This window comes from Zalophus californianus, chromosome 11 (genome assembly GCF_009762305.2).
Source record: "Zalophus californianus isolate mZalCal1 chromosome 11, mZalCal1.pri.v2, whole genome shotgun sequence".
NCBI classification, from domain to species: domain Eukaryota; kingdom Metazoa; phylum Chordata; class Mammalia; order Carnivora; family Otariidae; genus Zalophus; species Zalophus californianus.
Window position 1 is genome coordinate 45,494,263 of NC_045605.1, and position 14,754 is coordinate 45,509,016.

Sequence of the window (14,754 nt, forward strand, 5' to 3'; positions counted from 1 at the left end):
CTGCAGTGCGGAGCCCAGAGATGCACAAGGCCACATTCTGCGTGCAGGACCACGTGGCCCCTCCCAGGTCTCCTGCCCTCCAGCCCTCTGCCTTGCCCACTGCAGCCAGAGGGACATTTCTAAATGCAACCTGGTCCTTGGCCCTCCCTCCTCACCCACTCGACTTTAGACCTTTTTCTCTTGGCTTCTGTGAGACCACATTTTCACAGTTTTCGTCTGACCTCATGGGCTGCTTCTTCCCAGCCTTTGGGCTGCCTCTTCCTCCTCCTCCTCCTCCATGAACCCAACCTCTAAACATTGGTGGACCAGGATTCTGTCCTCAGTCCTCTTCTCAAGCCTCATGCTCCCATTCTCTCCCCTGGTGATGTTATCTCGCTCTGTGGTTTTAAACCCCACGTGCTGATTCAAGATCCTTCTGCTGAACTCCACAAGCAGAGATCCTTACTGAGCAATAGCTTACCTGACATTTGGAGTGCTTACCTGACATCTCCACTTGGGCATCTAGTCTTTCTCCTTCCTTCCCTTCCCTTCCTTCCTTTCCTTTTTTTTTCTTCTTTTTCTTTCCTTCCTTCCTTCCCTTCCTTCCTTTCTTCCTTTCTTTTTCTTTCTTTCACAGATTTATTTATTTATTTGAGAGAGAGAACACAGTGGGAGGGGCAGAGGGAGAAGGAAAGAAGCAGAATCCTTGCTGAGCACAGAGCCCCAATGTGGGGCTTGATCCCACCACCTTGAGATCATGACCTGAGCTGAGATCAAGACCTGAGCTGAAATCAAGAGTCAGACACTTAACCGATGGAGCCACCTAGGCACCTCTCCACTTGGGTGTCTATTCTTTCGAACCTAACATGACCAACAAAAATTCTTGATTTTCATTCCCCTGACCCCAAACCTAGTCCCTCCCCCAGTCCTTCCCTTCTCAGCAGATGGTACCTGGAATCTGCCTGGAAGCTCAGCCCCCAAACTTAAGTGTCATTCTTTTTTTAATTGAGGCATAATTGACATATATTAGTTTTAGGTACACAACATAACTATTTATTTGTATTTGTTGTGAAATGATCACGAGTCTAGATAATGTCTGTCACCATACATAGTGACAACAAATTTCTTTTTCCTGTGATGAGAACTTTTAAGATCTACTTTCTCAGAAACTCTCAAATATGCAATGCAGTATTTTTAATTATAGTCACCATGTTGTAATTACATCCCCATAATTTACTTATTTTATAGCTGGCAGTTTGTATTTTTTAATCCCCTTCATTCATTTCACCTCTTGAGCAGACCCTCAAGGGCCTTCACACTCCAGCTCCCTCAGCCTGGAACATTCTCTCCCCATACCCCAATCTTCAATAAGCCAATTATGTGTGACAAGCCTGGGCTTGGGGTATTTTGCTGGTTCACCACCGGAGGGGGCTGTCTGCCAGTTAAGTTTGTCCCAACCACAGGAGGCAGAGGGTTGCATCACCAGAGGTATGTGCTAAGGAGGATGGAAGAGCAGGTGTTACCTGAGAAGCAGCAATCACTGAGGAGAGGACACAGACGTTTGCCCTTTCCCTCTTTCTCTGCTCCACGCCAGCCCACTGGAGGAGCTGGACCTAGAAGAGAGAGGATCTCTGAATCAGATAGGAGGGTTTTAAGTTTTAAATTAAACTGCATTGAGATTTATTCACCAAAAGGAACCAGGCAACTATGGAATCAGTCTGCCCAGCTCCAAGGCCATCATGTTCCCACACCAGTCTGCTGTCCCAGCCCTTAGCCTTATTTATTCTAATCCTGGAATCTGGTTTCTTTCTTTCTCTGGGCCAACAGCAGACTAAAAACAGATACGTTATCTGCTAGAAATGGTCCATGTTTACTACCTATCTGCTCTAGATGCCACCCCATCAAAAGGATTTTTAAATGCCCTTCCCCCAGTGGAAGCCCTCTTCCAATGCTCCAGGCAAAGAAGGAACTTTGTAAAAGTAGGAACCACTGTGGCAGCCCAGAGATGAGACAGGCAGGAGCCTGCAGCCCCACCATTGCTCCGAGGTTACCAAGCCTGGCTTCAGGCTGTATTCCAGACAGCACTTTGAAGGGCTTACCAGTTAGGGTTGAGCAGACATGCTGGATTTCCTGGGACCTACCTGGTACATGCCCGTTGTCCTAACCTCATTATTCACAGACTTCCCTTTCAGGCTCAAAAAACCCCATTCTGGATGATAAATTAAATAGCCGTTCTACCAAATAGCCATAGAAATCAATTGACAGTGGCAACTTCAAGGTATCCTTGAGCTGGTTCGTAACAAGGACTAAGAAAAGGGCCAGCCATGAAAAGTAGAACTCAGACAATGCAAGAAGGAGAGCCAGGCCAGTGCAGGAACCGTCTACTAGCCTCCGTGGCCCAGGACTGTGACCAGCCCCTCCAGAGCAAGTGCCGAGGACTGCCGTCAGAACTTGCCTGGAGCCCCTTGGGTGGCTGTCTACCCTCCAGTAGCATGTGGTCCGTCGAACAGAAAGTGTTTATTCCAGTGCACACCTGTCATCCTCAACAAGCTCTGGACTAGAGACTCCGGTAGGTGTTGGAGATCACTACCTTAAATACTGACCTGGTGTCCCTGGGGACTTGCCCTCGTACCGAGCAGGGCATGGGGTCACACAAAGAGCATGATCTTGATGTTCCAACTTGCTTTCCAGTCATTTTAAATCCATTTTTGGTCCCCAAAAAGTAAAGAAAAAATACATCTACAACTCCACTACTGGCTGGCTCACATATCTTTACCTCTTTATCCCTATTTTTCCATTTTTTTGGACTAGCTCCTTTCTAAAATTCAAAATTCTGAATAAAGTCTATTGGGGAAAACAATGTCCCAGATTCTGCCACAACTTTCTCTCAGCGACAAATGATTTGCAAGTTTATTCTCTCCCATTTTACCCTCCGAACCTTTCTGAATCCTGGATCCCGTGTTCTGGTTAAACCCCAAAGGCACCAACACCTGATGCCACTAAGGGCTCATCATACTTTCCACATGATCGCCTTGACCAAGGGCTGCTACAGAGATCCCCCAAATGTATTTATTAGAACACTAAATTGCTCATAGGCATTATATGACAAAACAAGGGTTCAGTGATCAAAGATCTTTATTGAAGTGCAGATTTTAAAACATTACCATGTCTCTTTACTACAGGATTTCTTAGAGCTTTCAAAGTGCAAACAGGCAAATGAATCCCTGATAAGGAAAGGCATCTCCCTCCTCCTCGATGATGGTGCCCTTTTTGTTCTTCGTAGAAAATCTGGAGGGATGAGTGTTTATGGCACACACTTTAGGAATGTTCTACTAGCCTTACTAGAAATATATCCTTATGATGTATCAGTAATGCATGTAAAACACTAATTATATTAATATCATGGGTCCATTATTTCAAATTCCACAATTTAATACCATGCTTCCTTTTATTACTACAGAAGAGATGGACATGTTGAGTTATTTTACCATCTATGAGTTCTATCGTACACAGCATGTATTATTCTTGAGCAAATGACACCTATTTGTGAACTAAATATTGATATTATTTTGACTTTGTGCCATTGCCTACCTTTGCGGAGGGAAATTTCAACTTTACAAAAAATCGAAATCAGGAAATCAGGTGCTTCACAAAAGGAGCATCTTTTTTTTTCTTTTTAAATCAGTCCTGTTTAGGTGTTCAGTGAACTTCTTTTCCTATCAAGCAAGAGCAAAAACAAAAGCCCCCAAATACCAAACAAGGGGATGCAGACCACTCTTCTTTCTCATGCTAGATTCCTGCTAGATTTCAAAGCAAATTATACTGGAACTCAGAAGAATCCTGGCAGCCTTACATCTCTTTGCTATGCATAGTATTTCTTACGTGATCTGAAGAAAGCACTGTGGCTGTACATTTCTTGAGTGTCTTATCAGGATTATTCTTCTGAAAAGCTCAAGAAACACAAGCAAAAAGCCACCTGGAGAAAGTTTAAGCTTCAGTGCCATATCTGAATGTCCTCGCAGAGAGTTACAATTCAGGCTGATATTCCCTAAGGTACAAGCCCAGCAGACATCTGTCCTGTAAACCTTTTCTTGCCACACTGATACCTTTAGGAAGACGCGCTCAGGCTAAGAGGCATAAAATAAGTCACATTCTTTTCTTTACAAACTGTGATTATCATATGGATAAAACATTCATAAAGACGTTTCCTGGAGTGGGAATTCTGATCCACTTTGCATTCTCCTGATTTCCATTTTACTACTGTACTTGATTATATGTGCCTCAAGTATCCCCAGTAAAAGAGGCCCTTTTAAAGCCGGGGGGGTGGGTGGGTGGGTCCTCTTGGTTTTTCTTAAAGCACCATCCAAATATTTTTACTATAAAATAAGTAAAGGAGAGAGGTTTCCAAATTGCACAAGTCCATTGCTCCCTGGAAGCACGCTGAAAACTCTGTAGAATAATTTTGATTAAGTTGTAGGATCGTGCCAGGCTCCAAACAAGCGCTTATTCTGTTGTAACATCTGCCAAGCAATGCATCCGTTGTTCTCTGGAATTTAATTCATTTGAAATTACTCCATCCAAATGATAAAACATGAGATGCGCTATCCTCCAGGGGTAAAATGAAATGATTGTTTTTAGTGGGACCACAACTGTTTGCTGGGAAGGGATACAGCCTGTTCTAATTAGGCCCTGATTATTGTCTTCTGGAAAAGAGCGAGTTCAAGAAATGTGAGTAAAATCCTGTTAAGTGGAAGGATGGGCATAAAGAGTCTTGCCCACTTTAGTGTGTCACTAAGCTGACAGGGCCATAGGCTGGGTCTTTCCCAAAAGTAGAGTAATAGTCTTTGGGAAAGAAACTATTTCAAAACTACAAGCAGCTTGGGATACTGATTTACTGTAAGATATAGTTTAACATGTGTACCAATATAGTCAACAAATTCTTTTACTCATCAAGGACTACTGTGCAAACACCTCCAAATCCAAAATATTATACCTGCCTAAGAAGTATCATGAAGGTTCCTAAGAATTTTATGCGGTAGGGAACACTGCCATCTGCAAATGTTAATGATTAGGCATTAAAAACAACAACGACAACAACAGCAACAACAACAACAAAAAAACCCCAAGATGAATCTCAGGAGAAAATACACATATATACACACATAAGAATTTATATCTCCCATATGCCACATATTTAATATAAACCGTTGAAACAAGTTCAGATGAAATAAAAACCAAAGTTCTCAAAAAGTGAAAGATTAACTTGCTAAATATTCCCTATCATCCCACACCATATCAGTATGGTGTTTTTTTGATTTCTATGCAAAAGTATGCCTTTAAAGTCCTTAAATGATATATGATGCACAAACCAGTTTTCAAATAATAAAGCCAGGCATCTTGCAGTTTTAAAAAATTAGGTAAAAGATATCATCTCACACACACACACCCACCCCAATGACAACACTTGGCCTCTTCTAAAATAAGTACATGAAGACTACCAGGTGCCGCCAGGAAGGAAGACTGTGTCACCCCTCCCTACAGTCCAGGTAGTTTCCTTTAATCCAATAGCAAATCTGGGCATATTTGAGAGGGGTGATTCTAACGGCCACGTTGAAATCCTGTGGAGAACCATTCATGTCGACCCACTGGTGCCCTGAAAAAATGCCAATAATTTTCCGCTCCCACTTCCGCTGCTGCCTCTTCCACATCCTCACGTAGACCCCAGAGCCGCTGGCCCCGGGCTGGGCGTCACACTGCTGGTACAGCAGGTCATAGGTCTCCTCTTTGACATCACAGAAACGGTACACCAAGTTGCCTGGCCGATCATTGTCATAACCAGAAAAGTGGATTCTGCCCCCTGGCAGCTGCTTGGCAGGAGGGCTCACCCCAATCTTCATGAACTTTCTCTTGTGGGGTTTTTTGAGTTCTAGGAGGGCATAGTCATAATCCATACCAATGTCGTTGGCATTGCCTTTGATCCAACCCTTGGGCACATGGGTGCGCTTCACCCGGATCCACTGAAACTTCATCTTCTCCGGCACCGCAGAGCTTGAGCTGTTGGCCCCTCGACCGCCATCTTTAAACTTGGGCTTCAGGAAGCCCACTCGAAGTTTCTGGGTTCCCTTCACATAGGTTTTCCCATCATGGATGCAATGGGCAGCTGTGAGGACATGCTTCTCTGCCACAAGGGTACCCGTGCAGCCAGTAGATAACTTCACTGATGTTGAGAAGGGGTAGTTGAGCAAGAAGTCCTTCCCAAAAATGCTGAATCTGCTGTCATAGCCATAAATCTGCCGCTTCCTCCGAGACTTTCCCAAAGACTCTTGTCCTCCACCCCTGCTGAGGACATAAATGCCCACCCGTGTCTCCGTGCGGCTGCCATTGGCATAAAGCGTTTCATAAGACAGGTACTGCTTGGCCTCTTCGTAAGTGGGCAGTGGCATTCCCTTATGACACTGGGGTCCGCATGAGGAGGACACTTCCAATTTGGCTTCGGCCCCAAAGTCTGGCTTGCCTAGGTTGAGGGTGGACTGGGGCAAGACCACGGGGAGGCGGTAAGCGGGCCAGGTGGGTTTCCAGTGGGCACCATAGGGGCTCACCTGCCCGACAGCACAGAGCAGGAGGAGGAGGAGCAGCCCTGGGATCCCCGCCATGCTGAGCACCACTCTGTAGGAACAAAGATAAGCAGGTCAGGAGGACAAGGGGCTGAGCACCGGCTGGCTGAGGAAACAGCGCGCCAGCATGCCTGTCATTGTTTCTAAGTCTGTGAACCCTCCTCAGGAATCAGGGTGTGGAGAGGAATCCCGAGATAATGGTCTCACAATACAAGGCTTGACCTGGGAACTTTTCCGTGCTCAAAATGAAATGGGGTGTTCATTCCCTTCCACGTCTAAGATGCCCCTAATGATGGCCCAGTGCAAGGCAGCGTGCAAATAGTCACTCATCCCCAGAGGAGCTGCTCCAGCAGCCCCAAGTTCTGTGTGATTTCGGGCCTTCCTTGAGCTTGGTTCTGAGCTTTTGTCCTCTCCTACCTCCCTGGTCCACCTGCCTTTCTTTCTGCTCGTTCTCAGTATAGCCTGTGCTTGGAAAATCTTCAGAGCAACTTGCTCATGTAAATTTAAATAACACAGCTGACTAAGGGCCCAAGGCCTCAAGGAGGGATAGCTCCACAGCATCAGCCCACTGGGATTCCTATCACTTCTAAATGCGGAGTGATTCCAAAGAAGGCATGAGACCCCCCTTTTTTTCTTTGAATTTAAAACAACCTTAACTATTATGAACTTAGTTCCCGAGTCGTCAGGCCTCTAACAAACAAGATATTCCTTCTTCCTTTGGATTTTGTGGCATGCTAACAGGATCTCTGTCAAAGATCTGAAGCTCTAAGGTAGCATCAGGTATCACATTGTGAGCTTTACTGCTGGTTACTTTTCAGGTCTTTGTATCTGTGTTCCTGGCTCAGCTGAATGCCTTGAATTTGGCCCCATGCTAGCACTCAACAAACACTTATTGAACAGATTTATTGAATGAGTACCTGTATTCATCGAAGGGTGAGTGATTAGTGTGGCTATAAAAACCACATTTTTGGAATGATGCATGCTGAGTGCTAATGACAGAGATGTATGTGGATGATGGGGTGGCTCCAGGAAAGGACATGAAATCCAGGTGTGGTAGGGGCACCTGGGTGGCTCAGTAGTTAAGCGTCTGCCTTTGGCTCAGGTCATGATCCCAGGGTCCTGGGATGGAGCCTGGCATCGGGCTCCCTGCTCAGCAGGAAGCCTCCTTCTCCCTCTCCCTCTCCCCCTGCTTGTGTTCCTGCTCTTGCTGTGTCTCTGTCAAATAAATAAATAAAATCTTAAAAAAAAAAAAAAAGAGAGAGAGAGAGAGATCCAGGTGCAGGGAGTAACAAGAATGGGGGAGCCATTCCAGGGGTGGTGATGCTTGAGGTGGGTGGTGAAGGTGAGGAGAAATTAGAGAACCTAAGACAGAGTGAAGGGGACACTCTGAGGGAGGGGACAGTAGTATGCAAGGACACAGACATGCAACCATGAAGGGCATTTCAGAAACTGTTCAGCAAGGGTGGAAGACAGCAGGCGGTGGACCCAGGGGGCAAGAGCCGTATTATGTGAGGCTGTGTACACTAACTGAAGAAGTTTGGATTTTCTCCTAAAATGTATGTTAAAAGAGCTGGCTCAATCATCCCACAAGAAAAACAACAATGAAAAACGAGTCTGGGAAGTACTTTCACAAACATTCAAGCACCAGTTGGCTCTGACTGGCTGTGGATCTTCTGCTCAGGAGAAGCTGACGCGGCAGGTAAGGTACTGTGCTCACGGTGGAGTGTTCCCGAAAGGAGGACAGGAAGGGGTTAGGTCTCCCAGGCTTTGGAACCTAGCAGGAGTCAGGAAGAAACCATGTCCTTGTCCCCATTCTCTTCCCCTTGAGAGTACAGACCTGCCGGCTGCTTTGGGGTGCTTTTTTTTTTTTTTTTTTTTTTACATAAAACTGGAAAATCCCATTGATCTGATCTAGTCCAGCTGAGCATACCAACCCACATTCCCAGTACCCACACACAATATTACTAAGAAGTGTGCTTGCCCGCACTGCAACCCCCCCCAAACTCTGGGATCTTTTTGCTTGACTCTTTCTCTCTGATCCTACCTTTGCCAGAGAAAACGAGGGCGGGATAAAAAAAGAATGAGCTCCTCGAAAAGGTAATTCCTGGGGACTTCCTGACTCTTTGAAATTGATCTTTCCCTTTTTTGAAATAGGAGGAGTCCCTGGGCCCTTCTGTGGGGAGAAATACATCTAGTGGTTTCTCTAAGTCCTTGAAACCATGGGGCATGTGTGTATGTGCACACACGTGTTTGCATGTGCTTGTTGGTGGGGAGAGTGGACACTGTCAGGACTAAAGGCCCTAGGTGGATGAGGGAGGGGATGCTAATGCTAGGAAAGCCTTCCTCCCCAATGGGGACTTCAGGGATGGGCTAGGTGTGGTGAGGACAGCCCTTCAGGAAACTTCAGGAGATGGCTCTGTGTCTTATTATTCCTGTCTCCTGGCTCGGGACCCAGTCCTTGAACATATCTAGGTCCTGGACAGCCTTTTTCTCTATGTAAGTTGCTGTCTGGATAACTAAATGCCCCCCACACCAGAATCCATGCCAAGTGTGATATGTACTACGAGGAATCCTGCGTCGCCCACAGGGCTGCGCCTGGGACCCCTACACGCCTTCTCCTCCTCCCTTGGATTACTGTGGAGAATGCTGATGCCTGCTAACACTGACCAGCAGATGTGTTAGGCCAAGTTTGACTTCAGCTTATCCAAGGAAGAAAACACAGGATCCAGAGGCCCAAGCTGCCAAGCATTCCCGTTCTCAAAATGGGATTCTTAGGGGAGAGACAGGAGGAGAGGAGATGGTGTTCTGCTATGAGGTATCGCAAACCGTAGGTCATCTTTTCAGGTGCTCGAAGAACAGGGTAGTTAGGTCGTGCTCGCATGGGTCATCATCTCGAGTGTGCACCTTCAAGTCTCAAGCTGGAAATTTATATGTAAAATGGATCCTGGGAGTACAGAGCCTGAATTATCTACTGTAGTAGAAGTCCCCCAGTGGCACCTGTCTTTATCCAAACACTGAAATAGTCCATTGGCAAGGGTGCCAGGGAAGAGAATGGCAGGCAAGAGTCTGAAATAGTTAACTAGGAACTGGATCTTAATGAATTAACCTCCTCTTAGGCAAAATTAACTCTAATTGCACTTTCCCAAGTGCTTTGCCTCTACAGCAAACCTAGTTTAAAAATATTTTCAAAGTCCTTGAAATGTGTCTTATCTCACAGTGAGGTCACAGTTTTTTTTTTCTTTCAATGTCTGTCTTTCAAAAAATGTTTTGGAACCAGTTCCTGAGAGTTTGTGGGTCTGGAGAAATGGAGACAAGTCTTTTCGTGGACATGAGGGCTGGGCAGTCAGCAAGGCTTCCTCACTGGCCACAGCTTCACTCCAGCCTCCCAACATACAGGATCGAATTTGTTCCTCAGAGAGAGGACAAACGACTGTGCCAAGAACCCTTGGGATCATTTACAAATCACAGGATGCTGGTAGAGAATGCTAAAGAGTCTACTGTAGATTATTATTAGGATATTAATATTCTCTAAGGAATATCAATGTTCTAGATAGAATATTATCTAATCAATATCTAACATTCGTTCAATAATATTCCTAATTCAGGGTCCTTACAACTTAAATTCTGATCATTTAGCCAGTGAAGCAGAAGTTAGCCATCTATAAGTAAAGGACTGCTAAGCCAACAGGGTAGGGTAAAGATTTAATCCTTTAGGAATATACTTTTTGGATACCTCAAAAACATGAACTTCCATTAGTCTGAAACACTGCCTGCAAGTTCCCTATGTTATTACTTAAACTGAACTCATTAACTTGTGATAAGATCATGTTCTGATGGTTTATATCTTGATTAAATTTTCTTTGTAATTCTGAAGGCTATAAAATTGCATTAAAAAGACTTTAATTCAGATTGAGAAACTAATGCAGACTAACGCAGGTCAAATTACTCCAAACTGATTAAATTTCATTATTTTAAAAATTTTATTGAAGTACAATTATATTAGTTTGAGGTGTGCAAGGTAATGGTTTTTAACTGACTGTAAATTGGGAGATAAAGTTGTCTGTTCTCAGGCTCCCAAATGGGTTTAGGGTGATATCTGTATTAAGGTTACAAACTTCATAAACTGCTCACCCCTTTACCAAATGTGTGTTTAGGGTAGTTTAGAAACTATTCTGAATAGCAACCTGAACTGGATGATCTCTTTAGTCTTTTTAATGCTGGTCTTTTCAGGCCCAGGATTTTCCAATTTTGTAATTTTCCAGGGTCACAAAAGTCCAAGGCAAGCACTATGCTGTGCACAAACAGGGTCTGCACCACCATTTACCGTTTGGCAGCCTACACTCACAGAATTGAGGAGGCCGGAGGCAGAAGGGAAAAGGAAAATTTATCTTGCTTATCTCTTGCCTATCTGGGAGACAAGATTTCCCTCATCAGTTCGCCAAGGAAACAAAGGCCTCCAGCAGAGGGCGGCTTTCAAGAACGGAGTAGAAGGATGGTTGGGTGCGCTGGCTCTTAGAAAAGTGTGAGGGGGGAAATTTCACCCACCAAGGCCCTTTCCCAAGGCATTCACACCCTGCCCTGACTCCTTGCCCATTAATAAGACGCCAATGATAACCATGATGCTCTAAAATTAGGTTGGTGGCTTTGCATTAATTTCTCAACTCACCTGATGATAATTTCCTGAATAATTTCCCAGGAGACAATTATTGTTTCCATTTTTATAAACTCTAAGCAAGCCTGCACTATGCCTATTTAAGTTTACTTAAACACTCTAGGATGGAAACAGATATAACAACATTTATAATTTCACTGTTGGAAAGGTAACTAATGGATTCCATTAACTTGAAATGCTCTCTTGCCTTCACAAATGAATCACCTTATCCTTATAGAACTGTCTGAAATATGCACCCCTTAACAAAAAAAAAAGAATAAAGATTTCCAAACCTTACCTTCCAAATCTTATCCTCATTATATCTAAATCTAGATGAAGAAAATTCAAGTCTATAACGTTTCATTTCTAGGAAAAAGCCTTTACTGAATAGATTCCTCACATACATAATTATCTTGTAAAGTTCTCAACCAAGTATTCTCACATATCGCTTCACCTGAATGACAAAGCTGAGCGAAAAGCTAAGGTAAGCAAGTATTTTTTTTTTTTTAACATGCTTAGTAATACAGAAACTATTCCTTTTCCAATCTGTATATCTGACTCACAAGAGTTACACATTCTGGGCTCCATCACTCAATATGAGCTACTCTCCTGCTGTCCACGGTCTAAAAATATTTATACTTTATGAGGATGCTGCTACTTCACAAATCCACTAATAATCTAATGGTGAAGGGACTGTGCACATTATCAGAGATGTACAAATACCCACCATCTGCCTGGAGGCTGGGCACTGGAACTTCTCTGCCCCAGATCTGCACCTTAGTCTTCAACACTGCAACAACACAGCTCTCCTCAAGAGGGCAAGTGTTTGGGAGAACGACTGAACTCCTCTAGCAAACAAGTGATGGGAGGAAAAAAAAAAATCTAATCCTCAGGACATACATTCTCTATTGTACAACAGATGAATTCCTGTGACCGCTATAAACAGTAATGTCGAAACAAACAGTGGGCAAGTCTGTGGAGACAAAAGTTTTGGACACCATCTGGAAGACTAACAAAGGGTTTTCCATGGAATCTGTGGCCAGGAATACTGAGCAGTGAAACCCCCATGCTAATTCCTAAAGCAAATACCTAAAAATGAACAAAGCTCTGTGAACCCTCTTGCTCTCATTTTCCTGAGTCACAGAACTTATTAAAGGAAAACAGACCTAATCATATAATGGTTTAGGAATTACAGCCCAGACAGGAAAGAAATACAGGGAGTTTACAAGCCCAGCCACCCTAAACATAATCTTATGGTCAAACCAAGTTTAACTTCTTCTGTATCAGCTTTTAGGCAAAATGAACTACCCTAGGGAGCTTGGGACAAACCTGGCGGCAGAACAAGAACACAGTGTATCAAACTGTCAATGGTGAGACCAAGAGGAAGGAATTCTCCAGGGCCAGTGGGAGTTACGCATGAATAACGCCCGGTGGACTGAATCCTCAGAGATCTATGAGAAGAACTATGTGGGAGAACCCGAGCCTATTAAACACTGAAGACTGAAGAGGGGACAGCAATGTTCTCAGACCCACTAATGGGCACTTTGGCACTGATACTACAGACGGAAAAGTGCACCCAAATTCACCATCTACCTGAATAAGGTGTGGGTGTTACAAAAATGAGATCCGTATTGGTTACCTGGGAAGAATGCTTCCTTTCCCGCTCAGGTACAGGAAAGCATGACAAGTTATCTCCTGACTATTTACGTGGGAAGAACACAAGTGAAACAACTTATTCGAGTGCAGAAGGTGTGCATATGATCAAACTTTCACAAGTAAACGTAGTGTCTTTTGTAGCATTTCTCCTAAATCCCTCCCGCCCCCCTCACCTCCAATTCACTGTGAGGCTTCTTGAGAGACACAGTCCTAAGGCCTATTTTCAATGCTCTTATGCACAAGGAGGACCTTGAAACAAGTGCAATAAATATCCTCACATTAACGGGCATTAGGCTTTGGCCACAGCTGACTTCAAACTATAAACTCAACTCCTTCCCCTGTGGCCACGTGAGGATAACTCTGGCATTGGCCTATCTGCTCCTGAGGAGCGCACAGGGAGGGACTCCTTAAGTCCAGTCTCCGGAACTGAGGGAAGCCCGCCCATCCCCACACTGATCCTGAACAACCTGGAGCTTTCCACCAGCCCGGGGCTGTTTCTCTTTCTGAAGTCTCCTGGGTGTCGCCCAATGGGCAATAAAACACACCGGATTTTTATCAGCTGCTTTTTCGTGAGATGTTGGAAAGCAACCCTAATTTGTATTCTGGAGGGGAATGGTGGTTTTCCTTCACCAAAACAATTCTTCTCCCTCCTCTTCTAAAACAATTTTTAAACTTTTATTTAAAAGCTAACTCGTGAACGTCCACAGGCCGAAGAAGTATTTGCTTCCAACGACGGTGATAGTTCACAGATAGCTTAGAAGGAAGCACACGGTCATCAATTAAGGCTCCAGAGAAAAGATCCTATTCCCCAACCTGTGTTTGCTGCACTTTCTTGCTGGCTAAGATGTGTTCAAAATCACGTGCCCAGAGTTAAAAATTAATGTTCAGCTCATGTTGAAATACATATATGCAAAACCCCAGGAAAATAAGTGGTGGCGGGTGTGCGCGCGCGCTCGCGGAGGAGATGGGGGTGTTGTCATCGCCCCGCTCGGGGAGAGCTTGCCCAGAGCCGGCTCTTTCTCTACTCCCACCCAGCATCCAAGATAGCACTTTAAAACCCATCTTTCCCATCCGCTGCACGGTGACACTGTGTGAATGCAGGCGCCCTGCAGCCCCTGACTCTCCGCGGAGCTCCTCCAGGCCGCGGGTCCCAGCCCTCCAGCCCCGAGGGCGGCCTGGCGAAGTCCCGGTGCCCCCTGCAGCCCGCAGTCACCCCACGCCGCGCGCACAGGCCCTTTGTCCCGCTGCTCTCGGCGCCGCGCTCCCCGCGCGCTCGGCGGTGTCCCCAGCCCGCGCCCGCACTCACCCGCGCCGAGCAGCCAGCCGGGGCCGCGGCTCACTGCGCCGCTCCAACAGGTGTGGGCGCCGGGAGGGCGCGTGCGACTCCCATGCTTGCCCCGCGGCGCGACCGAGTGCGAGCTGGCGGGCGGGCAAGCAGCGCCGGCAGCGGGCGGGTCCGCCCCCCGCGCCTCCCGAGGCCCGCCCGCCCCGCCTCCGGCCTCGGGGAAGCCGCGCGGCCGCCGCCTGCCCCCCGCCCCCCGCCCCCACCCCCGCACCCAGCCCGCGCGCCCGCCCTTGCCGCCCACCGCCCGCCTCCGGCTCGAGCAGGGGCAGCCAGCCCGGGCGTTCCGCCGCCGTTCGGTCCGCCCGGGTGGGCCCCAGCGGCGCGGCGGCTCTCTCCGGTCCGGGCCTCTCCGCGCCAGTCCGCGCCAGTCCGCGCCAGTCTCGCGGAGGGCCCGCCTGGCCCGGGAGCCGTGCGCCTTTACCCTTCCGGCACCGCGCACCCCGGGGGCTCGGCCGCAGCGCCTTCGCCGCCGGCCCTCAGCTGCCTGCCCGCGAAGACCGGGTGCTCCC

General features: G+C 46.4%; 1 protein-coding gene across 1 annotated transcript; it reads right to left on the reverse strand.

Annotated features, from left to right (window-relative positions):
• Positions 1–3,102: 3,102 nt before the first annotated feature.
• PRSS23 (serine protease 23) lies at positions 3,103–14,348 on the reverse strand. Its single transcript, XM_027580647.2, has 2 exons — positions 14,207–14,348; positions 3,103–6,645 (listed from the first exon to the last, which is right to left on the reverse strand). Exon 2 carries the CDS (start codon positions 6,630–6,632, stop codon positions 5,505–5,507), a length of 1,128 nt encoding a protein of 375 aa, XP_027436448.1. The 5' UTR covers positions 6,633–6,645; positions 14,207–14,348; the 3' UTR covers positions 3,103–5,504.
• Between the last annotated feature and the right edge of the window lie 406 nt (positions 14,349–14,754).

Excerpts from the sequence above, each read along its gene's own strand:
- PRSS23 (XM_027580647.2), bottom strand. The coding sequence starts at position 6,632 with ATGGCGGGGATCCCAGGGCTGCTCCTCCTCCTCCTGCTCTGTGCTGTC.